This window comes from Eptatretus burgeri, chromosome 24, assembly GCF_056783735.1.
Source record: "Eptatretus burgeri isolate ZD-2024b chromosome 24, Ebu_testis_v1, whole genome shotgun sequence".
Taxonomy (NCBI): Eukaryota; Metazoa; Chordata; class Myxini; order Myxiniformes; family Myxinidae; genus Eptatretus; species Eptatretus burgeri.
The window spans coordinates 595,657-622,326 of record NC_140984.1 but is presented as its reverse complement, the minus strand read 5'-3'; the positions used below and the strand labels follow the sequence as shown (position 1 = coordinate 622,326).

Below are 26,670 nucleotides of genomic sequence, written 5' to 3'. Positions count from 1 at the left end.
AAAACACCAACACACAACCTCGCACCAATTTGGCAATTAAAATCCAAAGCTGCAAATCAGATGAACAACATTGTAACAATGCAATATTATTGCGTAAACAATACAATATTATTGCAGATTAACAAAATGAAAAGAAATAACATTTGTCAGATAGTTATGCACAAATTATTTATATTAGAAATATAATTTGAAAAGGGATTTGAATCCCAGTCCTTTCCAGCGAGAGGTCGAGTAATTATATCCACTCTACCGAGAGATTTCTCATGAACAATATGGCAGCATGGGGCCCCTCGAATCGTGGGACCCCTGGGCAACTGCCCGGTGTGCCCATGCTTTAAGACGGCCCAGATGCTGAAGGCATCTGATGATACTGCAGTGAATTTAATCACAAAATTGGTAAATGCAATTTTGAGGGAGACATCTGTCCCAGATGACTTGTTAAAGAGTATTTTGGTGAATATTTAAAAAGGGAAGGGTGATGCGTTCGTTCAGAGCAACTCTTGGGGTCTGAAGTTGCTGGACCATGGAATGAAAGTGGGAGAGAGAGGCATGGATAAATCGATGACAAAGTGTTAATATACACTTCACCTCTTCTGCAGCCAGCAGTTGCAGGATTTACACAATATTGAATTGCTACCTGCACCTTTTATATAGACAGCACAGGGTCACCTCCCTCTTTTTTCCACACTTCCTTCTCACACAGCACGAATCAGTACTTTCGTTTTCCCTTCCACCGGCTTCCACCAGTCTTCCACACTGTCGGCTGTCAGCACCAGGTCATCAGCATGCAGGAGTTCCCATGGTGAGCCTCCTCTAAATTCCTGTGGTATAGCCTCAAGAACCATGATGAACAGGATTGGGCTCAAGACTGACCCCTGATGAACACCCACTTTCACTTCAAAATCCTCACTCTGCACTCCATTTACCCTCACAGAGGTGGTTGGGTCATCATACGTTGCCATGACTATCCTAACTAACCAATCCTCCACACGTAACTTCCTCATGGACCATTGCACCACTTCCTGAGGCACCCCATCGAACGCCTTCTCCAAATCCACAAATATATAATACAGTTGTTTGTTCTTCCCCAGATATTATTCCTGTAATTGCCTAACTATAAAAATTGCCTCGATCGTGCCCCTTCCTGGCGTGGACCATTGTAATATACAGATTTGGAATACCTAGCAATACCTCATGTGATCAAGGGACACATTTCACAGGGCAGGGAGTAAAAGAGTTGTGCAAGGTGTTGCAAATAAAACAACATTTCTCTTGTCCATATATCCCACAATTTGCAGGAACTGTAAAAAGATGTAATGGTATCCTGAAAAACGAGTTTGCCAAGATTTGTGAACAAGCTAACATTAAATGGCCGAATGCTATACCATGAGCACGAATTGCTATGCGATCAACACCGAGCAGCAGAACAGGTCTTTCTCCAACTTAAATCTTGATGGGTCGGCCAATGAGAGTGCCATCCTCAGCCCCCTTAACGATGAAGCAAATGGATATTCATCAGATGAACGATACGATGCTTGCATTCTGTGTTGCATTAACATGTGTTGTGAAAGCATTTCGTTCACAGGTAAAAGAAGCATTACCTGGACCAGCTGCCAATGAGTGCCATAGCTTCGTCCCTGGAGACTTCGTCGATATCAAGTCCCATAAACGAAAAAAACCCCGCATTCCAGCCAAGGTGGAATGGACTCTACCGGGTGCTACTGATAACACACACTGCGGTGAAATGCCAGGGTCGACCAACATGGATCCACTTCAGCCACTGCAAGAGAGCCAGCGGAGTGGATGGCCAAAACGAAAAGACTTGAACTGTTCGTACTCTCTTTCATGGCTAATGGTAACCCTCTCATGTACCTTCATTGTTTTTGTGATAATCAACTTGAAGGGGGCTAAAAGTGCTGTGCCACCAGCTGATTTAACTCGATCTTGTGGTATAAATGTTAACTTACCAAACAAAGAAGCTTGCATACTTGCTAAAAATGGGAGTAACACCAACCAAAGCACACACCACCAACACGTTAACCACTTGCAATCGCGGATAAGATGAAGTATACCATTGCACAAACACATGAGGAAACATCCACTGAACACTTTCTTAGCAATATCTTCACACCATGCGAACAGTATGAACAAGAGTAAGTGTTGGGATTGTTCACAACTTCCTCACTCATCCAAGCATGGGTTGCCCCTCTTGGCAGTCCCACTGCAAGGGGAAGACATATGTGGATTATTGGAACATAGACAGAGTAACCCAAGTTTGAGTGAAGAAAACACCAGGTGTAATTAAGGAAAAAAAGGGAAATGGAAAAAAAGGGGGATTCAGGTGTACTGATTACAAGGAATGGTACTTTCCTAAGTATAAAAGAAATACAGTCCAATTGACAAATATGTAAGAATTGAAGGTACACCCACCACATTTTGAAGTTATGAACAGAGAAATAGGGATGGTTTGTCTCCTTCGTCGGAAAAGTGATGGACGTGACTTAGGTTACTCAACATGTAAACATGTTGCTGAACAATGGTGGCAATTAAAGGACTGACCACCGGGGTGAAGATAGATATGGGAGTAGATTACCTCACCGAACCCCAGCCAGCCTTAAATAATACCGACTTCATATGTGGACACAGGGATATCCATGGTTACCATTTGGATGGGCAGGGTCTTGTTATGTAGGATATGAAGACAGCTAAATACCATAACAAGGGATGGGAATGAAGGGTCTTAGCTGAAGGGTCTTGCTTCAAAAAAAAAATCATTCCTCTTTTTTCCACCTTTGGAATAAACTCCCTCACTGTTCAATCCCATTCTTCCCTCCAAGCCTTCAAAACAGCTGTTCACCACCACCTATCGTCCTCCATCCAAATCCTCGATCTTTTCTACCCCCGTTAATCTACCCCAAACCCACCTCCTTCAAATTCCCTGCTTTCCTTCCTGAAAGTCCCTGTCATGTCCCCACCCCATCCCTCTCCCTTCCACAGATCTAAAGTCTCTGTTCCTCACTGTTTTGTCCTTCCCACTCCCACACCTCTTGTATCATGTCCCCCTCACTGTGCGTTGTGTGTTAACTCTCATATGAGCCTTGACAAGGTATACAAAAAAATTTTTAAAAAGGGAATATTTGGTGCTATAGGAGCAAAGATTCTACAGTTTATTTTCATTGGATTCATGTTAATCATTGCTATTATTGTGATTGTGAAGTGCTTGTCACTATTATTTAACAAAATGCAGAATGAAAGATGTGACCCAGCTCATGGTGACAGAACCTGAAGGGGTTGGAATGACCCAGGAAACAAGAGAAGAGACCTTTGAGGGATTTCACCACATTGAGATCGAAAATTTGTATGAGGATAAAGAGAAAGCTGAAAATGACGTGACCATTATGTGATTGAAATGATGGAATTCTGAAAAAATGTATATATATATATATATATATATATATATATATATATATATATATATATATATATATATATATATATATATATATATATATATATATCTTTCCCTTTTACACTTCAGTCACAACCTTCCCTTTTATGTTATTACACTTCAGACATGTTCTACATTTAATGTGCTTGTATTAATAGGCCATGTGCTCTCTGAGTACATTCATACTGCTTCGATTCTCCATGTAAATTACATTCAAAATTGAGTAAAAATTTCAATTAAATTGTAAACTAATGTCGTTTAAATCCGACATTCAAACAGTTCTTAATAATGATGATAATTATGATTAATTGGAGGCCTGTGATCTTGTATAACCCAAGTTGGGGTTGTTGAACATCTCTTCTGTAATCTGGGCATGACACTTCCTGGGAGGATTGATAGTTACAGTCCGAAGAGCAAAGAGCGGTCTATCCGCACTGGTTGTCCAGTACTGACTGCCTGTCTTCATCTTTCATCAAAGGGTACGCTACGACTGACGAAACTACCAGTGACGGGCGAGATCTCAACGGAGAGGCGGCCTATAAGGTATAGTCATGTCACTACCCTGCTCCCAGGAAACACCTGGTAAAGGCTGACTCGTCTCAATTCCCCCCATTAGGATGTTGCATGCTCTTGATGACAGACAAATTGATCCTAACATCAATTTGAATTGAAGATTTCCAAATTTTATAATGTGATATTGTCCTTTATCGGACAAGAGGAGGAAATTGTAAAAGTGAAATCCAATTTTTCGATCGTTGTTCATGGAAGCACATTAAATATACTCTGTTCTGAGAGTTTATTGAACTTCAAAGCTAAATGTTTCTTTAAAAAATAAAACAACTTGCTGACACTCAGAGCCACAGTAAAAGATCCTTGTAAAACTCTTCCAGCTGATCAGATAAGCTGAGCTAAGTAAACATGGGTTGTATTTCACAAGGGTCACCAGAACGTGTATGCGTGATGTTTTATAAAATAAGCACATAACCGAGCTTTATAAAGGCAAATAAATATCTACTTTAAGTTTACATTCAACAATAATTATACACTTTGCAGTCACAACAACAAATTATAAGAAGTATACTCCTTTAAAGTTGATTACAATTCATTACAGGAATTTAGATTCATTCACATGTGTCAATCATAAATCCTCCATGAAGCTTTTAATTATTTGATTTTTGAATGGACAATGTATTGAAGGGACAATGTGTCCTTAAAATAATGGTCTTTATTATAATGTGTAAATTGATTAATGATTCCGAAATTGTGAGTCTTGTGAGGGTGACATCTCGTGCCAAGCTTCGTGCATTACATCGAGATCACCCAAACTACACGTCTCAACCTTCTCTTACCATTTGAGATTCATCTGTGGAATTATAAATGTTTTATAATATTAATACAAATCTCTAATAATTTGCTTTAAAAAGTTTTTTTCAAAGGTTTACAGTGTTTATTGTACAAGCAAGCCTTTGTGGAGATGTTTTGTTTCATCCCTGTATGACAATGAACGTTTTGTAAAATCATCGTGAGGTTTGAGAAAAACAAGTTGTAATGACAAAGATGTTTAAAGAAATTTGTACAAACATTTCTGATGAAATATGTTCACAACATATCACTTCAAAATGTATAAATATGGATTATGTGTGGATATATCGGAGTTCTTTTGAAGTTTTTCCTGGGACAAGGATCATTCAAGTTTACAGCTGTAAGACTTCTTTCTGGATTTGATTTATATTTTTTTTATTATTTATTTGCTTTTCCGAACAATAAATGTTCTGAATTCCGAACGATTCCCACTGCAGTGGGTTGACAGTTTTGCCATTGTTACTAAACTTCACTTTCTTTCTGTGACGGTGTGCCAACTTGTCGGATGTGCCCACGCGTTCACAATGTGGCGCTGTTTACTGGTACTCAAGTCTGGCCGGAGCAGGGCTTGCCGTTTGGTGAATTCCTCACGTGAAATGTCTTTGAAGATTCAGGTTTTCTCCACATGGTGGTTGAGAAACTGTCCATTGGTGTTCATAACGTTTGAATTTTGTGGATTCAGCTCGATTGGTAATTTCCCCCAAACCTCAAACTTCTTCAAAATATATTGTTGCGAATTCGTGCCCGCCGGCGTGCGGACGGCCGCGTCACTCGAATCGCGACCGCGTCGCCCACGTCGTGGGACAAGAACACGTTGACGGACAATTCAGTCGTGACCCTCCGGGAACTATCGCCCGGAGCCAGTCACGGGCGGGCCTTTCGACCTCACCACAATCGTGCCAATCGGCCACCCGCGTAGGATGGGGTTGTTCGCCAAACTCGACCTACCTTAGTACCCACGCGGATGGTAAACCGGGCGATCGTACCTCGCTGCAGGTCGACTCCGGACAAGAACCGCTTAAGCGGTCCGTTCCGTGCTACAGTGATAACCGAGCGGTGTTATCGTCGGCCTCGACGGTTCCGATTAATTACCGGGCGTATGAAGCACACTACGAACCCTTTACGTGAAGCAGGATGGAGGGTCAATAAAGAAAAGACGAAGCGAAACGGGAAAACATTTCACACAAAGCACATTTATTTCTCGGCACACAGAAAGCACATATATACAGCCATACAGTCAGAATGCACCTATAGCAACCCAAACAAAAAGCAATGTCGACGCAGAGTTGCTTCCGACTACGCGCACACATGGCAACACTTATACAGTTCTACTTTACAGATGGCACCAACACACATTTACTCAAAAACAAAGGAAAGAAGCCACCCTCATAGGCAAGGGGCAGACGGGCCTGAAGGCCAATATGCACGCGTGACCTGAAGGAGCGGCCAGGCCCGCGAGACCAGGGGGGGGTCCGACCCGCGTCCTCGTGACGCGTTGGCGGACGAGCCGCAGATGTGGCTGTGCCCCGACTCCGTGCTCCTTGGCGGGTTTCGTTGGCATGACGTTTGGAGTGCGGAGGGAACGGGGCCCCCTTGTTGCACTATCTCAGCGCGGGGGAAAGGGGGAATTGTTGATGCCCTGGGGGAGGGAGAATGGCTGGCTGGCTTGGGTCCCGCGACGAGCGGTCCCACACCGAGACCTCGTCGCCGACCGCCGTCCTTCTCGCCTCGGACCTGAGCTCCTTGGCCTCTTCCCACAACTCTTCTCAGCCAATTCCAGAACCCAACTCGATGACACACCGACGACTTCGCCACCCGACTCGACTGACTCTCCCACACCGATCACTCGACTCACTCTTTCTGCCACGATTCGCCTTGTGCTCGCCATTTTATCGGCTGACAGGAGCAGCTAATATGCAAATATCCGGATCAGGATGACCTCGGGGGCGGAGCCACGCACGCCAATTGGTCGGAGGAAAGGGGGCGTGAATCTCCCCTGATCCTACAATTTGCATATATCGATTTCCTTCAGACGCGCCTGGAGGCGGGGCCAAGCCGATCCGTGCTTGCTCATTGGATGGAACAAAAGTGGGCGTGTGGGGTTCCTGATCCGAATTTTCCTCGGAAAGGCCGCTATTTGTGCTCGCGGCTCGGTGCGTATCGCAGAACGGGCCCAAGACAGCCCGACGCTCAGTGTTCACAGGTGGTGCGGGAATGGCCGTAGAAGGAGAGAGGTGAGGGTGGTGGAGGGTTTTCGGTGGTGGTTTGATGGTTATGGTGCCGTTTGGGAATGACGGTGATGCGATGTTTGCGGGATTGAGTTGCGAAGGTAAAGGTCGTGGCTGTTGGCGTTGTTGTTGTTGTTGTCTGAGGGTTGGAGCATGGTTGTAGTTGGTGACGATGGCTGGCGTGGTGGTTAAGGTGGTTGTTGTGTGATGGCGGTTGAGACGTGGTTGGTTCAAAATAAAGATAGAACAGAAAAACGGCTATCTTAAAGGGTCGCAGCCCGAATGAATCACATTTATTCCCTCGAGACAATGGGTTTGGGCTAACTACACATGTACTTAGAGATATCTCACCTACGGGCCCTTCTTGGTGTAATGCGAATTTCCACAGCCGTAACAATATATTCCTCAATGTCACAGTAAATAGCAAAAGCTTGGGCAAGAACGCAGTCGTTGACGAAAAATCACACACACACACACACACACACACACACACACACACACACACACACACACACACACACACACACACACACACACACACACACACACACACACACACAACAAAATGGTGGCGAGTTGGAGGCGGCACGCTTTGCCGCCTCCTCTCGCCTGGGACGAAAAGGACTGAGGGCCATGTCTAATCCAACAGTTTTGAAAGCAGTGAAGACCGAGCGTAAAACAACACCTTCAGTGGGAACGGGGACCACAAGGCGCCTGGTATCACGCAGTTCGACATTCGTCTGTAACGCGGCCTGGCCCTGCGGCCTGGTGGGATCTGTTGATCTCACGCTGCCGGCAGCAAAGGCTTGAGCTTTGGCAACTCCCTCTTCCCAAGTTCTGCCCCTTGTGGACGAGAGAGATCAAGTTTTGTGTCGCACAACAGACAATGATCACACGTGGATCACTCACCTTTCACGTACCTGGAATAATGTCCTATCCAGAAGTCGATAACTCCATTTTCCATCGGTCTTTCTCCCATGCTGATGTTTATTATTAAATTCCGCCAACCAAAACAAACCCTGCAATCACGTCATATTCATTGTCTTCTCACAGATTGGAACCGACCGATTCGCGGAGAATGGAAACAAAATGGCGTACACGGACCACGTGACCAGAATTCTCCCAACTCGTCACATCGCAACTCTCTCTGCACAGGGACCGCAGTCCGCACTCGATGCACTCGCTCCTTCTTCTGGGTACGGGCCTGGAATGAAGAGCACATGTTGTTCTTGGACCAGACGTGTCCACCTACCGACAGGAACCCGGCAGGTGAGCACGATTTCAATCACGACTCCTTTTCACCTTTGGCTCCTGTTTTCGGATGCAGGTATACGACAAACCTTTTAAACTGTTTACAATGAACAGAATAACTCCGTGAAGCTACTCTTTAATAATGTGGGTTCGATTCCCAGTGCGGCTATCGCTGCACTGTTCGATTGATCGTTCAAAGGCGGTTAGAAAGGATCATATCGATCACTGTGGAGTATGCAAAGTCGAGGTTCATGGAGGAGGTCGAACACAGGCCAGATAATAATGTACCAGAAAAAAAGGAAGCACAACAAGAGCAGGTTTGAGGGACAAACTAGAGACTTGGAGAAATAAGGGATGTGGTGAAGAAAGAGGGGTAGGGGAGGACACACAGGTGGAGAACAAGGATGCAGTAAGCAAACTCTCAGGAAGGAAAAACTTTTGAAGGAGGTGAGCTTGTTGGGGAGAGGGGGTTGATGGGTGTCGAAAATATCATGGTTTTGGATGGGGGGGTGATCTGAGATGGTGGTGAACAACTGTCTTGAAGACCTGGAGGGAAAAATGAGATGGAAGAGGGTGTTGAGGTTGGTTCGACATGTGGGGACAAAAAGAGGAACGAATGAGTGGAGTTGAGCAGTGATTCTGGATTTTTGGAGTTTCACAAACGTTTCAGGTGGACCGTGGGCACCCTGCAGGATCTTGAGGTGGCAAGGAGAGGGGGACAGAGCATGGAAAGAGCAGAGGGTGCAAGATCCGGAATGGAGCGGTGGAACACCGAGAGACTACCGACCTGTCTGTGATGTGATGGAGCAATCGTCAGTCGTTCAGTCATGGACACATGTTCTCACACTGGTACACAATGTCAGTATATTCAACCCTACATACAATGGAAATGATTCGCTCATTCAGCGAGCATTTACTGAGCTCTGAAAATAATCCGGAGGCACGCAAGAAGCAAACATTTCAACTGATTTCATCCACAACTGACACTTAACAGGTTCCGCACTCTTTCGGAAATCGAAGCATCTCGCCAAGTCGTACGGGAAATGATGTCCAAGGGAAATAAGTCAGTCGCAAGTGAGTCCCAGGTAACATACCTGGGATTTGATTCGCAAGTGACTCGATCGTGGAGTGAAACCCTGGTGACTCTTCAGCAAGGGTGGAGCAACATCGGATGGTGCGGGCTTTCGACTCTTCTCGGTTCATGATTGGCTGAACTCCTGGGTTGGTGATTGGTCTGTTGTGCCTGGGCAGAGGGGGGGGATGAATGGTGGGAGCTCAGACACAGCTGGTTCTGATGGGGACGTTGTGATTGGTCTATGACCATCAGGCGGAACGGAGGGGGGAGTTGGTGATAAAGATACGTGCTCACCCATCGCCCGTTACCATCGTTGGACGGCACTCTTGGACTCTAAAGGCTCTGGCTGGTTTGGGACAGCAGCATGCTCCCCTATGGCTTCTCGTATCCTGGCACCGTCTCACTGGTTCATTGTCTGGCCCTGCTCGCTGCGCTCGCATTGTTCGAGTTCGACAAAATCTCCTCATTTCTCAGTACTTTTACATTTCTGAATTGAGATATTGTAAACTTGAAGAAGTGTTATTGTATTTGACTCGATCGAAGTCTTAAAAAGGGACCAGTCCGGAAAAATACGACACTCGCTCACTCACCTGCCGACACCGATCGATCGCGTAAGCTCACACCTGACTAAATAAATCCCAGGTGAGATAAAAACATAACGATAGCGGTCTTCCCATCTGAGCCATCTGGTCTTGGGTTTGATTCCTGTCGAATGAAAACAGGAGACGCACCCTTCCGTGCGTGCACGCATCGTCGTGCCTCATTCGAAAGGACTCCTGCTGTCGTGGAATTATACAAATGGAACCGTTGGAAAGCGAACAATCGATTCACTTGGACAAACAAAATTTAGTGTCTGTTTAATTATTTCCAGGATTGAAGAAGAAGAAGCGGGAATTTGAGCTTTCACGGAGTCGTTGCAGCGGAACCGTTTGTTCCGATTCCACGACGGCAGGAAGGAACCCCATTGAGACGGACGCGAGGGGAGCACACAAGATTTAACATAGTAATACTTCTCGAAGCAACAGAGAAGGACACAAAAGGAGCGCACAAACAACAACCTTCACAGCCACAACAACTACGTGTTACAAAAGATCCTTCTTCGTGAGTTTTACTCCATTTTACATCTTCGTTGACACTTACAGACGGACGCGCAATGTGTGTGTGTGTGTGGAGTAGAACGTGCTGCCGTTTGATTAAGGCCGTCAGTGAAGTGACGGGGAGACGAATCTGGTAGGGATCGCCTCGAGGTACTCACACTTGCCTCTACGCTGTGTAGTCGGAGTTGGAACTCCGACCCAGCTTTAAACTGTCATCCTGCTCCTTCACAGGCCGGGTCATCCATCAATGTGTCTCCCGTCCCTCGGATCGATGTCAAAATGTGCGTCACGTTTGCCGGCATCAGTTGGTGGATGGTAAAGATCGCATCGTGTGCTTCAGGAAGAGTCGGCGAGCTATCTAGTCGGCAGTCGGCCAGCCGACTATCAAAGCTTGTCGGCAGCTTTGCGCCGCATACCAGAGAGATGCAAATCCCTGAATTTAGTGTCGGATCAGAAATCGAACCCAGACCTGACACCGTTTCATCATCGAGTCGCACACCTTTGGAGTCGAGCATCGAGACCGCCATTCGATGGATCTGGTCGAGACTCTCAACCCATCAAAGTGCCACACATCGCACGCGTCGTCTCTCACGACGATGCCAGAACCTGCAGCGCTCGCTCGATGTTGAACTCTTTGGAGTCGGCCTTCATTCCGGCATCGATCCTCGGCTGAGTCGGCTCATGCTGTTCTCCGAGGCAGTGCACCGTGAAGTTGGCTCTTGATAGACCCACCGCACGTCAACCGAGCAGTTCTCTCCGGGAGAGGAAACTCAAACCGCTTTGTGGCCCCTCCGATGGCACACACCACTCACCACGGCGTACATCAAACGGGGTGCTCAGCCGCACTCACACGCAACACGGAAGCCTGAAACCTCCTCCGGACGATGATGCTGTCTGAATGGCGATGTCCGAGTACCATTCTCAGATTATGAGAAAATAACAGAGCAACGTACAATTTATTCATTCATTCATTCATTCGTTTGCTTATTTATTGCTATTAAACAAAAAATTAAATTCCAGCGAGCGTGGGGCTCGAACCCACGACCCTGGGATTAAAAGTCCCGTGCTCTACCGACTGAGATCATTGGGCTCCTTTGTGCTGGTTGGGTCGCCGAAATAGGTGACCCTTATTGTCAGTGATTCTGTCTATTTGTTTGTCATCAGCATAATTGGCAGTAAACGTGGGCGGATTCTGACCAAACTCGGGTGGTAGGTACATCTTACGACCTTGTGCTTTGGAAATTGTGATGGTTGCTCGGGACGCTTTGGTTCCCGAGCAACAGCCGAAAAACCTTCAAAATCGGTACCGTTCACGCGAAATCAATTCCGAAAGCCATTATCCCACGTAGGCATGAAATTTGGCATGCATCATCTACAGGTGATGCTCTACCAAATATATTCCTTTTTCTGTGATACATGCAATGGTTTACCCGCAGCGCCCCCTAATAATAATGGGGTATGCCCGAAAATTGGCGTAAATTGAAGACCCCCTAGCGACCAGGTGAGTGCATCGATCCGAATGAAACTTTGCATGTTCATAGCACGCAATGAGTACTTCAACTTAGCCTCAGGACATATTGACCGATATTGCTTCGGTCAGGGGTCAAAGGGAAAAAAATCGATCATATGCGAGAGCTGGAGGTGCCTTCGCGCCAAATGCTACTCCTCCTCGGGTTATGGTCGGATGGTCATGAAAATTCACACTAATCCGTCTGGAATACATTGTGCACAAACGATCGAGCCAGATTTTCGATTTATATCTTTGTTGACCCACAGCACCCCCTCGAACTTTGGGGATTTCCGATTTCAAACCGCATTTTCGGTACTTTTCATTCAAATTGATACCGAGTAGTTATCAGCAGATGGAACTCGATGAGATTTGGTATGCATAATCTTAAGGTGATTCTCTATCCGCTGCATGACATCCATTTTGTTCTATATCTTATAGTTTCCAAATGGTAACCCTCTCAACTTGGGTGTCCGAGGGCCATTGAGCATTCCTGCTGAAAATTCAAAGTACACTAGCTCCAAGACGGTTTAACCGAATCGAATGAATCTTTACATGCTTATAGACCGTAATGAGTACTACAACTTTGCTCATTTGCATAATGACCTATCTGGAGTAGGTCAGGGGTCAAAGGTCAATAAGTGCATTTTTCAGGCGAAATGACCATTCAAATCCCCCTTGCTCCGACACTGGTTAACCGATACGAATGAAACTTCATAGGTACAGAGTACTCAATGGGTACTACAACTTTGCTTCAGGACATATTGACCCATCTCGGCTCAGTCAGGGGTCAAAGGTCAATGAGTGCATTGTTTGGGCAAAATGACCATTCAAAGCCCCCTTGCTCATACACGGGTTAACCGATTCGATTGCAATTTCGTAAGTGCTTAGTACGAGATTAACTCAGATCAGGGGTCAAAGGTCATCGGATGCTCGGCGACCCATGGCCGCCTACCGGCTTGCCTGTTTGTTTGTGTGCAGGTTGTCTCAAAAAGTTGTGGACGGATTCGGATGAAATTTTGTGGACAGGTTGGGTGTGTGACAAGGACGAACTGATTCGATTCTGGTGAAGATCCGGATCCAGATCTGGATATGAGAATTATTTAATTTCTTAAAAAAGTGATTCTTCACCATTGTGAGATCGGGCTCAAAAACGATAATATTAAGTCTTGGTCGTTCAGAAAACGCTCGAGAATAAAGTTACGGCTTTTAAATGCTTATTACTTCACTCTTGAGGAGTTTATGAGCGTATCATTGTGTGCACACTTGAATGGGCGGCCATTCCCCCTCCCCCTCCCCACTGTGTCATCCCTCTTCAACATGGAGTACTACCGTCGTCCATGATGAGTAATGACGATCAGATTCTCCATGGAGAATGCAATGAAATGGAGTGTGAAGACTTTATCATGGCTTGGATATGTAAGGAATGATGACGACTGAACCCTGTGGTGACATTCCCGATGAGAGGACAGTACCAGCATTCATGGAGTTCCACCGGTGTGGTGCCCAACCTGTATCGCCATGACAACACACCTTCCCACGCTGCTTCCATCGAGGACTCGTTTGATGATTCCATTTGGGTTTGAGGCAGCCCACAGTCCTGATGTTGACCTCATCGAGCCACCGTGACTTGGAGGTTTATCAACATCGAGCAGGAGATCTGAATGAACCAGCAGGTGAACTCCGAAACGTCTCACAAACCACCAGGAGATATTAGATCAAGGCTTTGGGTTGTGGTTTGAGGACAGGAAGGCCCTACATGTTATTATGTTATGTTCTACCTTTTTTCAGGGTTATGCCTTCTTGGACTTAGAAATATCACATCGGGAGGGGACGTGTGTTGCAAAGAAATTCTCGCTCCTGTTGTTCATGGTTTACATCAACGATTTGGATAGTGGGGTTAAGAGTTGGCTTTTCAAATTTGCAGGTGACACAAAGCTTGGAAGTAAGGTCGACATCAGAGGAGGCAGTGATCAGATTCAGGAATGTCTGAATACTTTAATAGATTGGGTAAAACATTGGCAGATGTAGTTTAACATCAAGAAATGTAAGGTGCAGTGGACGTGGAAGAATCTTACAACGATGGAACAAACATGGATGTCACAGAAACTCCAAAATTGGACATTTAACAGTTCTTGAGCGAATGGAGTTGTTCAAAAGTTCTCCCTGTGGTTCCAACCCCAGTACTGGCCTGAAGTGGCCACCCGAGGCCAGCAGACGAGCACGTACTTCAACCTTTCTCCGGTGCACGTACTCCGGCCCGAGCTCAGATACACCGAGAAGGGTCCTGCCGCCCGGAGGGTGTGAGTGCCTTCGAGTAATGAAAATATGGATTACATAATTGTTTTTATTGAGGATCAGATGTTGAGTTTGCTCCACAAGGAGCGTTATTATCGGAGATGAACAGCAACAGCACGTTGGCATGGGAAATAAGAAGAACAAACAAACAAGAGTCAGTGGTTGTGGTTGTCACAGGTTGAGTGCAGGGAGTGATGACAACAGCAAATGAAGAGGTGTTAGGAATGCTCCCCTCCATCTTCTACACACGTGGACCACGAGCCTTGGGGAGTGGTGTGTGGGATGGCGTAGAAGTTTCACCTTCAACTTCGAATAAAAATTTCCGGTTAAGGGCACTCTGGACGAGGATACAACGGTGGAAAAATGGTGGTGGTGGTGGTACCTGTGGGAAAATTGGACAAATGTGGTTGTAAGTGCGAGGGAAGAAAAACAGATGCACATGCTGAACAAACTCTCCCAGAGAGCTGCAGTTTACGGAGTAGATTGGGCAAACAGCACGACAAAGGATATCCTGGAAGTCCAACTAGAATGTGACAATAGAACAGCCATCCCACGTGTCCTCCATTGTTAGATAGCACCACAAGTACCACCACAGGCCCCAAATAATAACTCCCGAGTTAACCACATTCATTGGGAAGACAGTCTGGCCTTCCAAGGATATATCGACAAAAGACCGAGGTTGCATTAAACATTTAAGAGGACTGACTGCACGGGGTATCACCGGGATGTATCAAGTTGAGGTGAACTTTCACCTCAACCTGAGTTACCAAGGATGAACTCGGTCCAGATTTTTATGCAACGTCCGAAAGGGAGTTAAGCTACCACGTTTTGCGCTCCACAACTACCGTACTTCTGAGCCTGATCTCCCAACATCACTGACCTTGCTTTGCGCTCCACTTCCGGTTGGTACCCTGCTCCAGAGATCTCTCGTCCGTTGCCCTCTTTCGCAAAGGCAGAGGAGAGGTCCAGAGGGGAGTCCTGTCCCTGGGGCTGGAAAGCTGTTGCCGGGAGTAGTTGCCGAAGTGGACTTTTCTGTGACACTCACGGTGGCTGCTTTTCGCCTCCACCGGGATGTGGATGATCCAGGAACACCTAAACTGTGACCAACTCCTGGAGTGTCACGGTCACGAGATGTCTCCACATTCGTCTTGTCTTCTGCCATTGCCATTTGATCGACACTTGGAACTCCAAACGCTCCCTGATGCTTGCCAGTCGACCCTCGGCCATCTTCGAACGACATTGAAGTTCCTTCAGCCCGCGCTTTCCTTCAAGGACAGTCTTCTCAGGAACATCTCAGCCAAAGAAGTTGAAAGCTCCTCGTCGTTTCTCGGTGCCATCTTTCTTGCTCTTTTCTCCGGCGGTTCGAGATCTGAGTTTGAGTGAGCAGGTGACCGATGGCTCGTGGGACGTGGCGGCAAGCTCTTGAGGTGATATCGTTTGTTTCTCGAGGTGACATCTTTTCCCACCCCTGCCGCCATATTTCTGTAGCGGTTGCTCTCATTCACCGAAGGAAGAACCAAAAGGTCATTCGCCGAACTGTTTTTCAGTGATGGGTCGGTGGAGGGCTCGGTATCAGCCGGCGAGCTCTTACGGACAGTTCCGGGAAGATCTGCGGTCAACGCGTTTGATTCCTTCGGTAAAACCTTCTGCAGGATATTGAACAGTTTATCGATCTTCTTCTTCTTGTTCTTCTTCTTCTTCTTCTTCTTCTCCGTATCCTTCTTCTTTTCTCTTGAACACAATGTTGGTTTTACACTTTTGAAGTTTTTTTTCACTTTCTTCCCTCCATCCTTCTTTGCCTTCTTCACGATCGCCGACATTTCATTTTTCTTCTTTCTCTTCTCTCCTGACTTTTTCACCTGCGTGGAAGAAAAACAATGCATTCCCTTTGTGACATCACCGATCGTCTCTCTCGGTTACTCTCGCAAGATTAAAGCAAATTGCTCAACATGTTGTTTCAAACAGTTCAGGCCTCAAAATAGCAAACTCTGCTGTCTTTACCTTCTGCCACGGAGATGGTGGGATATCTAACCGGGGTTACCTGTTACCTCGTCCGTCCAACCGGCTCCTTGGGCAGTCAGTCACCTCGTATCAAGGATATCACAGTGGTGGTCTTTTGGTGGGAAGATAATTCAAGTGGAAAATCCCCTTTTTACATGATTATCCTCGCACAAAGGGAAATATTTGGTTCGGTCTGTGCGTCAATGAGTGAGTGTGTGAGTCCGCACGAAGGTTTACATGAACATAGATCGTTCATTCTCAGATCACCGTGTCGTACATCACGCGGAGTCACATGTCGAGTTGGCGAGTCGAGCCCGTGGGCTGAGGTGCACTGCAAGGCCTACAGATTCGACAGGTGTGCCAGGGCAGCCTTCGGCACACGTATCAGGTAAAATGGAGTGTGTCGGAATGTGGTACCGTGGACAGAACAGTTCGAACATTCAATGCACGTCCTTATTGGCACAAATCATTCACCCTTAACCAATCATCAGTCTCGGCTAAATACATTTACACCTCTTCTATGTTCCTCTTCGAGGCGAGTACTTCTGTTAGAATGTCACTGCCTCCATTGATCAGTGACAGGAGAACCCGGAGTGCTTGCTGTACTACATGACATCATCAGTGGCTCCATTGGGGTGAGAGGTGAACCCCGAGTGGATTCTATCCTCCATGACGTCATCAGTGCCTCCCACTGACGGAGAGACGATAACCCCGAGATTATTTAGACAGTCCAGGTGATCATGCAGGACAATAACATGGTTACAGTATTGTACAGCGGACATTACTTGCCTGTGGAGCTCGAACCTCATCCGGTTGTTCGTTTTCATCATTAATCCGTGTAAGCTGGGGGTTCCTGGCGGTGATGCGATGGTAGGGATGATCCATGGCTGCGCACACAGGAATAACAAGGACATCAGATGCAGGAGGGGCCATTCGGTCCATCATGCCTGTGCTACACCAACACCAGATTAAATAAATCCCACCAAACTAATTAATTTCATTAGTGGGTGGGGAGTGATGATGAGAAAAGCGTGACACCCTCAGGGGTATCACCAGGGGGTTAAAATAAAAATGGTGTTTCTTCTTTTTTTTATGTTTTTTTTCTTTTAATTCTTGTTTTGTTGTTTTAATTGTTTTAATTTTCCCTCATTGTCTCTCTCCCTCCCTCTCTCTCTCTCTCTCTCTCTCTCTCTCTCTCTCTCTCTCTCTCTCTCTCTCTCTCTGTCTCTGTCTCTCTCTCTCTCTCTCTCTCTCTCTCTCTCTCTCTCTCTCTCTCTCTCTCTCTCTCTCTCTCTCTCTCTCTCTCTCTCTCTCTCTCTCTCTCTCTCTCTCTCTCTCTCTCTCTCTCTCTCTCTCTCCCTCTCCTCCTCTCTCTCTCTCTCCTCTCTCTCTCCCTCTACCTCCTCTCTCTCTCTCTCCCTCCCCTTCCCTCCTCTCTCTCTCTCGCTCCACCTCCACTTCCCTCCTCCTCACTCTCTCCCTCCCCTTCCCTCCTCTCTCTCTCCCTCCACTTCCCTCCCTCTCTCTCCCTCCCTTCCTCTCTCTCCCTCCCCTTCCCTCCTCCTCTCTCTCTCCCTCCCCTTCCCTCTCCGCCCTCCCCCTCTCTCCCTCCCCTTCCATCTCCGCCCCCTCTCTCCCTCCCCTACCCTCTCCGCCCCTCCCTCTCTCTCTCCCTCCCCTTCCCTCTCTGCTCTCTCTCTCTCTCTCTCTCTCCCTCCCTCCCCTCTCTCTCTCTCTCTCTCTCTCTCTCTCTCTCCCTCTCTCTCCCTCCCCTTCCCTCCTTCTCTCTCTCCCTCCCCTTCCCTCCTTCTCTCTCTCCCCTTTCCTCTCCGCTCCTATCCCTCTCTCCCTCCCCTTCCCTCTCTGCCCCTCCCTTTCTCTACCTCCCCTTCCCTCTCTCTCTCCCTCCCTTCCCTCTCCACCCCTCCTCCCTTTTCCCTCTCCACTCTCTCCCCCTCTCTCTCTCCCTCCCCTTCCCTGTCCACCCCTCCTCCCCCTTCCCTTTCCGCTCTGTCTCTCCCTCCCCTTCCCTGTCCACCCCTCCTCCCCCTTCCCTTTCCGCTCTCTCTCTCTCCCTTCCCTCCCCTCTCTCTCCCTCCCCTTCCCTCCTTCTCTCTCTCCCTCCCCTTCCCTCCTTCTCTCTCTCCCTCCCCTTCCCTCTCTGCTCCTACCCCTCTCTCCCTCCCCTTCCCTCTCCGCCCTCCCCTTCTCTCCCTCCCCTTCCCTCTCTCTCTCCCTCCCCTTCCCTCTCCACCCCTCCTCCCCTTTCCCTCTCCACTCTCTCCCTCTCTCTCTCTCCCTCCCCTTCCCTCTCTGCCCCTCCTTCTCTCTCTCTCCCTCCCCTTCCCTCTCTGCCCCTCCCCTCTCTCTCTCCCTCCCCTTCCCTCTCCGCTCTCTCCCTCTCTCTCTCCCTCCCTCTCCACTCTCCCCCTCTCTCTCTCCCTCCCCTTCCCTCTCTGCTCTCTCCCTCTCTCTCCCTCCCTCCCCTCTCTCCCTCTCTCTCTCTCTCTCTCTCTCTCTCTCTCTCTCTCTCTCTCTCTCTCTCTCTCTCTCTCTCTCTCTCTCTCTCTCTCTCTCTCTCTCTCTCTCTCTCTCTCTCTCTCTCTCTCTCTCTCTCTCTCTCTCTCTCTCTCTCTCTCTCTCTCTCTCTCTCTCTCCCTCCCTCTTGGAGACGATGGTTATATATATGCGGGATTTGTTTCTAGACTTGTCTGGACGGTAGTTTGGCTTCGGACGTGTCTAGGCGGTGTTTATGTCTGGGCAGGAGTTTATCTCTGGACATGTTCGGGCGGTGTTTATGTCTGGGCGGTGTTGATGTCCAGGCGGTGTTTATATCTGGGTGGTGTTTATGTCTGGGCGGTAGTTTGTCTCCGGACGTGTCTGGGCGGTGTTTATTGTCGGGCGGTGTTTATGTCCGGGCAGTAGTTTATCTCCGGACGTGTCTGGGTGGTAGTTTATCTCCGGACGTGTCTCGGCGGTAGTTTATGTCCGGGCGGTGTTTATGTCCCGGCAGTAGCTTATCTCCGGACGTGTCTGGGCGGTAGTTTATCTCCGGACGTGTCTGGGTGGTAGTTTATCTCCAGACGTGTCTCGGCGGTAGTTTATGTCCGGGCGGTGTTTATGTCTGGGCGGTGTTTATGTCCGGGCAGTAGTTTATCTCCGGACGTGTCTGGGCGGTAGTTTATCTCCGGACGTGTCTGGGCGGTAGTTTATCTCCGGACGTGTCCGGGCAGTACTTATCTCTGGACGTGTCTGGGCGGTGTTGATGTCCGGGCGGTGTTTATGTCTGGGCGGTGTTGATGTCCGGGCGGTGTTTATGTCTGGGCGGTGTTGATGTCCGGGCGGTGTTTATGTCCGGGCGGTGTTTATGTCTGGGCGGTGTTTATTGTTGGGCGGTGTTTATGTCGGGGCAGTAGCTTATCTCCGGACGTGTCTGGGTGGTAGTTTATCTCCGGACGTGTCTCGGCGGTAGTTTATGTCCGGGCGGTGTTTATGTCCCGGCAGTAGCTTATCTCCGGACGTGTCTGGGCGGTAGTTTATCTCCGGACGTGTCTGGGTGGTAGTTTATCTCCAGACGTGTCTCGGCGGTAGTTTATGTCAGGGCGGTGTTTATGTCTGGGCGGTAGTTTGTCTCCGGACGTGTCGGGGTGGTGTTTATGTCTGGGCGGTGTTTATGTCCGGGCAGTAGTTTATCTCCGGACGTGTCTGGGCGGTAGTTTATCTCCGGACGTGTCTGGGCGGTAGTTTATCTCCGGACGTGTCCGGGCAGTACTTTATCTCTGGACGTGTCTGGGCGGTGTTTATGTCCGGGCAGTAGTTTATCTCCGGACGTGTCTGGGCGGTAGTTTATCTCCGGACATGTCTGGGCGGTGTTTATGTCCGGGCAGTAGTTTATCTCCGGACGTGTCTGGGCAGTAGTTTATCTCCGGACGTGTCTGGGCGGTGTTTATGTCCGGGCAGTAGTTTATCTCCGGACGTGTCTGGGCGGTAGTTTATCTTCGGACGTGTCTGGGCGGTAGTTTATCTCCGGACGTGTCTCGGCGGTAGTTTATCTCCGGACGTGTCTGGGCGGTGTTTATGTCCGGGCAGTAGTTTATCTCCGGACGTGTCTGGGCGGTAGTTTATCTCCGGATGTGTCTGGGTGGTAGTTTATCTCTGGACGTGTCTGGGTGGTAGTTTATCTCTGGACGTGTCTCGGCGGTAGTTTATGTCCGTGCGGTGTTTATGTCCGGGCAGTAGTTTGTCTCCGGACGTGTCTGGGCGGTAGTTTATCTCCGGACGTGTCTGGGCGGTAGTTTATCTCCGGACGTGTCCGGGCAGTAGTTTATCTCCGGACGTGTCTGGGTGGTAGTTTATCTCCGGATGTGTCTGGGTGGTAGTTTATCTCTGGACGTGTCTGGGTGGTAGTTTATCTCTGGACGTGTCTCGGCGATAGTTTATGTCCGTGCGGTGTTTATGTCCGGGCAGTAGTTTGTCTCCGGACGTGTCTGGGCGGTAGTTTATCTCCGGACGTGTCTGGGCGGTAGTTTATCTCCGGACGTGTCTGGGCGGTAGTTTATCTCCGGACGTGTCTGGGCGGTGTTTATCTCCGGGCAGTAGTTTATCTCCGGACGTGTCTGGGCGGTAGTTTATCTCCGGACGTGTCTGGGCGGTAGTTTATCTCCGGACGTGTCCGGGCAGTACTTTATCTCTGGACGTGTCTGGGCGGTGTTTATGTCCGGGCAGTAGTTTATCTCCGGACGTGTCTGGGCGGTAGTTTATCTCCGGACATGTCTGGGCGGTGTTTATGTCCGGGCAGTAGTTTATCTCCGGACGTGTCTGGGCAGTAGTTTATCTCCGGACGTGTCTGGGCGGTGTTTATGTCCGGGCAGTAGTTTATCTCCGGACGTGTCTGGGCGGTAGTTTATCTCCGGACGTGTCTGGGCGGTAGTTTATCTCCGGACGTGTCTCGGCGGTAGTTTATCTCCGGACGTGTCTGGGCGGTGTTTATGTCCGGGCAGTAGTTTATCTCCGGACGTGTCTGGGCGGTAGTTTATCTCCGGATGTGTCTGGGTGGTAGTTTATCTCTGGACGTGTCTGGGTGGTAGTTTATCTCTGGACGTGTCTCGGCGGTAGTTTATGTCCGTGCGGTGTTTATGTCTGGGCGGTAGTTTGTCTCCGGACGTGTCGGGGTGGTGTTTATGTCTGGGCGGTGTTTATGTCCGGGCAGTAGTTTATCTCCGGACGTGTCTGGGCGGTAGTTTATCTCCGGACATGTCTGGGCGGTGTTTATGTCCGGGCAGTAGTTTATCTCCGGACGTGTCTGGGCAGTAGTTTATCTCCGGACATGTCTGGGCGGTGTTTATGTCCGGGCAGTAGTTTATCTCCGGACGTGTCTGGGCGGTAGTTTATCTCCGGACGTGTCTGGGCGGTAGTTTATCTCCGGACGTGTCTCGGCGGTAGTTTATCTCCGGACGTGTCTGGGCGGTGTTTATGTCCGGGCAGTAGTTTATCTCCGGACGTGTCTGGGCGGTAGTTTATCTCCGGATGTGTCTGGGTGGTAGTTTATCTCTGGACGTGTCTGGGTGGTAGTTTATCTCTGGACGTGTCTCGGCGGTAGTTTATGTCCGTGCGGTGTTTATGTCCGGGCAGTAGTTTGTCTCCGGACGTGTCTGGGCGGTAGTTTATCTCCGGACGTGTCTGGGCGGTGTTTATGTCCGGGCAGTAGTTTATCTCCGGACGTGTCTGGGCGGTAGTTTATCTCCGGACGTGTCTGGGCGGTAGTTTATCTCCGGACGTGTCTCGGCGGTAGTTTATCTCCGGACGTGTCTGGGCGGTGTTTATGTCCGGGCAGTAGTTTATCTCCGGACGTGTCTGGGCGGTAGTTTATCTCCGGATGTGTCTGGGTGGTAGTTTATCTCTGGACGTGTCTGGGTGGTAGTTTATCTCTGGACGTGTCTCGGCGGTAGTTTATGTCCGTGCGGTGTTTATGTCCGGGCAGTAGTTTGTCTCCGGACGTGTCTGGGTGGTAGTTTATCTCCGGACGTGTCTGGGTGGTAGTTTATCTCCGGACGTGTCTGGGCGGTAGTTTTTCTCCGGACGTGTCTGGGTGGTAGTTTTTCTCCGGACGTGTCTCGGCGGTAGTTTATCTCCGGACGTGTCTGGGCGGTAGTTTATCTCTGGACGTGTCTCGGCGGTAGTTTATGTCCGTGTGGTGTTTATGTCCGGGCAGTAGTTTGTCTCCGGACGTGTCCGGGCGGTAGTTTATCTCCGGACGTGTCTGGGCGGTAGTTTATCTCCGGACGTGTCTGGGCGGTAGTTTATCTCCGGACGTGTCTGGGCGGTGTTTATGTCCGGGCAGTAGTTTATCTCCGGACGTGTCTGGGCGGTAGTTTATCTCCGGATGTGTCTGGGCGGTAGTTTATCTCCGGACGTGTCTGGGCGGTAGTTTATCTCCGGACGTGTCTGGGTGGTAGTTTATCTCCGGACGTGTCCGGGCGGTGTTTATGTCCGTCTGGTGTTTATGTCCGGGCGGTAGTTTGTCTCCGGACGTGTCCGGGCGGTGTTTATGTCTGGGCGGTGTGTTATTGTTCTTCTTTGCAGAATCTTTTTGATGAGACGGTATGAATCATAATTAACGCTCGACTGCACGTCTGCCTTCACTTCCTCTCACCTCATTCTGCCTCACCCCCCCACCCCTCCTCCTCCTTCCTCGCTTCCCCACCCCTCCACGCTCCTCTCCCTCCTCTCTCTTCCCCCCTCCACCTCCTCCCTCCCCACACTTTTTCGTCCCCCTCTCAGTATTACCTTCACCGAAACGACAGACGGTGTTTGCTCGTAATTAATAAATTAACAACACCACTCGTTTTAGATTTTATTCAGTCCACGAGTTAATTTTAATGAATGCTCGTAAACTTCGCCCTTTCAATTAAACACATTATTTTTGACAACAATCTTTTGTAACAATAACAATAAACCTTTTTTGCCAACAACGTACTTCGTTTAATGATTTTGTCCCCTCAGGACAACGACTGAAGTCCGTCAATCCACGGCTTGCCGCGCCTTCTTGTTGGAGCGCCACGCCTTTCCGATTAGGCCACGCCCCACGATGACGTCAACACGTAAAGTGACGCGTGACGTAAAATGGAACCCCCCCCTTCGCTCCTCGTACATTGAAGGAACATCTGCGGTCATTGTTTGATATTTCTTCGAAGCAAAGTCCTCAGAACGTGATGAGTCGTCTCCTTATTGTTCATCGGGAAACATTATTCACATTTCGAGGAATCATTTCATCCTTTTTTATGGGAAATGATTATTTTTCCGGACGTGTATCCAGCCAGTGAAGGCCGGATCTGTCGATCTGAACCCAAATCGAATCAGTTCGTCCTTGTCACACATCCGATCTGTCCACCAAGTTTGGTCCGAATCCGTCCACAACTTATTGAGATATCCTGCTCACAGACAGACAGACAAACGGAGGTGAGAGCATCACCTGCAGCTCCCTTCGGTGGTGGAGTTAACAAGCAGACTTGAGCAGTGTCTGCATCTCCAGGTAGACATCACTGACATCTGGAGAGGAGACTTACATGTGAACGTGTTGGACACTCTGTTCAATTACAGCTCATGTTGGGAAGCGTTTTTTATCTTGCCAAAACGAAGTTTTTGCAAGATATGTTTCAGCTTGTATGTTTTTTTTTTTTTTTTGTCTGTAACCATGTATAAAAAATTCTGCAGAGCACAGTTATCATCGGAAATTTTTGTAACTTCGCATATCAGAGGCCTATAGAGGTCCCTTTCAGCGTACAAAATTTTGAAGGTCAAGGTCAAAGGTCAAGGTCACTTTGTCGCAAATCAGGGGAGTCGACGAAACCCTTATTTTTGAGTAATTTTGATCAGATCGTCTTCAAACTTCATGGGAATATAGTTCATGGTCTGGCGCTCAGCTGATTAATTTTTGGTGGCGATTGGCCTTGACCTTCATGGTTAGCGCCGAAGGTCAAACATATTTGACCCCAAGGTAAAATTTTCAAGTTTTAGGAGCCATATCGTGAAGAACCTCAAATTGAACACCTCGATGAGTGCTTTCTAGATATTCAAGCTTGAGACATTATGACGTCATTTGGTGACGTTGTAAGGCAAAAGCATATTTTTCATGGTTACTCTGTAGAACGATTCTCATCGGAATCTCTCGTAGGCAGATATTCCTCAAGGAGTCGCTCCTGGTGGATAGCAGCTCTGTTCACCTCAGTGTGACCTTAAAGAAGTCACACGTGGTCACCTTTTGGCAAGATACGGGTCACCCTGTGGGTGACATTGGTTTATTTTTATTTTACTCAACAGGTCAGTGGTCAATGGGAGGTAAAGCAGGTAAAGAAGACCGTCACGGGTCGATGGGAGCAGGCAAGACAGCCGGCTTCGCCGCAATTTGTCCGAACCTGATGGATATCCCAACCTGATCCTCCCATCTTGGGGGGGGGGTAGTTGTTGTGACGTCGAGCTGGAGGTTTTCCTTCCTCGGGCACCTGATACCCTCGCACCGGCTCCAGGTGGAGGAGGTCTTTACACGTCATCGATATATAATTAATCCGTGCAGGGAATCTCGGATCGGCATACGTACACCAGGCTCTTCGTCGTTTCATCGTTTAACTTATTAAGACTTTCAAACTCGATTTCTAGTTCGATTCGATCTGCCGGTTGATGGTTACGATTGTCCCCGATGGAGATCGAGGCCGGAATAGTTATTGAAAGCTTCGATCGATTAACGGCTTTGTGTTCATTAACTCAACGAGTGCCTGAATCGTTGGTTTCGATAAACTAAAGAAAATTAAACAAATCACCGGTAAGTTATTCCACCCTGACCTTGAATACCTATTTAAAACTGACTACTGTACCAAGGAATTGTGGGAAACGAAGGGGTCCTCCACACACAAGGATGGTTGAATCAAACCGGTATGTAATAAATAGATGTAGACGAATCAGGATTTCATACATGACGTCATCAGTGAAGGCTTCCCTCCCCTCGGGAACGATGTACATACAGTATGATGATGTGTACATCCATATGGGGTCTGATTACAGGGAAAAGGGTCGCGTGTTGATGCTTCCTCTCTCTCTCTCTTGATCTCGGGCTCTCGGGTCGAAACGCGTCTGTGGATTGATTCCCTTCCCAAGAGGGTTCGGATGGGTTCATGGGGGGTAATAAAGTTGATGCGTCACGATGGGGGATGACATGAGGTTAGGGTACACCGCTTCCTTGAAGCCCTGGAGAGAAGAGTGAGAGGTCAACCAGGGCAGGTAATGCAGGTAAGAAAACAACAACAAGGCAGCAGCACTCCAACAAGGTGTGACCATTGTTGTTGAAACATCTCACCTGCGAGTCCAAACCATCGCACCTTCGAACTATTGAGTCTTCAGACCTCTTATTGGTCGAATTACCTCCTCAAGATGCTTTCACAGGCAGACCCTGGCATTGGCTGTTATCTTATAAAGAAGACTTTTCCAGACCATCTCATCGGCCTTGCGGACCTCAACCCACTCTTGCAGGCACAGCAGGTTGTTCTTTTCCAGGAAGAAAACGAGACGTCCATTAACCACCTTGTCCATTGATTTTACCAACAACAGAAACGAGAGCAATCCGTTGGTGGGAGCATGGGGGTTGTGGGATCGATTCCGGCTTCAGGAACAGCAATGAGAACGGAAGAGTTTCCAATGCAGGGAAGATTTCCCAAAGACCAGACCTTGTTGAACGGTTCAAGCAACACGAGCATCGCCCCCCTAATCATCCATGTGCTTGACCATCGAGTCGATTAAACGGTCGGGAAAACAGGAGCACCATTCTTGGACCTCATGTGATCGCTTTTGCGGAAGTTTCCCAACGCTAGAGGTCCAGATGGAGCGAGGAGCTCACAGGACGGGTGTCATCGATGATGGCTTTGTGTCGGTTGGAAAATCGAAGCTCATTTCGTCACATTTCTGCTGCGCTGGAGCTGCCCCGGTCAACTGTCAGCGCTGTTATTGTGACGTGGAAACGTCTCGGAACAACAACAACAGCTCAGCCGCGAAGTGGTGGGCCTCACGAGCTCACGGAACATGACTGCCGAGCGCTGAAGCACCTTCTCGTTTCATTTACTACCTCAGGCGCCGAAGGTGGACGTTTTCACTCCTGTCTGTCTGTCCGTCCGTCTGTCTGCTTGGTTGTCTGTCTGTGAGCAGGATATCTCAGACGAAACATGGTGGATGAGTCGTGGGTGGATAACCAAGAACAAACCGATTGGATATTTGGGTTCAGGTCCGAATCCAGATCCAGCCAATCAGTGGGACACATGACGTGAACCGTTCAGCCCGCCTGAGGTAACGCGCTCCACCGAGTGCCCTCGTCGTTCTACCTCGTGGTGACGATACCTGAATTCATGTCAAGGTGCAGA

General features: G+C 48.5%; 2 protein-coding genes and 1 long non-coding RNA gene across 4 annotated transcripts in view; 2 read left to right on the top strand and 1 right to left on the bottom strand.

The window, feature by feature from the left end:
* LOC147007834 (uncharacterized) overlaps positions 1 to 5,232 on the top strand; it is a 43,516-nt gene extending 38,284 nt beyond the window's left edge. For both annotated transcript variants that reach the window (XR_015053857.1, XR_015053858.1), the window contains exon 2: positions 1,586 to 5,232. This is a non-coding gene — a long non-coding RNA (uncharacterized LOC147007834). The remainder of the gene's footprint in view (positions 1 to 1,585) is intronic.
* The window catches only part of LOC147007830 (CCR4-NOT transcription complex subunit 9-like), a 158,577-nt gene that overhangs the window by 59,020 nt on the left and 72,887 nt on the right, over positions 1 to 26,670 (top strand). The gene's annotated exons all lie outside the window — the stretch shown is intronic.
* LOC147007833 (uncharacterized) lies at positions 13,936 to 23,381 on the bottom strand. The gene is made up of 4 exons (XM_085866337.1): positions 23,244 to 23,381; positions 17,057 to 17,154; positions 15,147 to 16,125; positions 13,936 to 14,648 (listed from the first exon to the last, which is right to left on the bottom strand). The coding sequence occupies exons 2-3, from the start codon at positions 17,150 to 17,152 to the stop codon at positions 15,517 to 15,519; spliced, it is 705 nt and encodes a 234-aa protein (XP_085722463.1). The 5' UTR covers positions 17,153 to 17,154; positions 23,244 to 23,381; the 3' UTR covers positions 13,936 to 14,648; positions 15,147 to 15,516.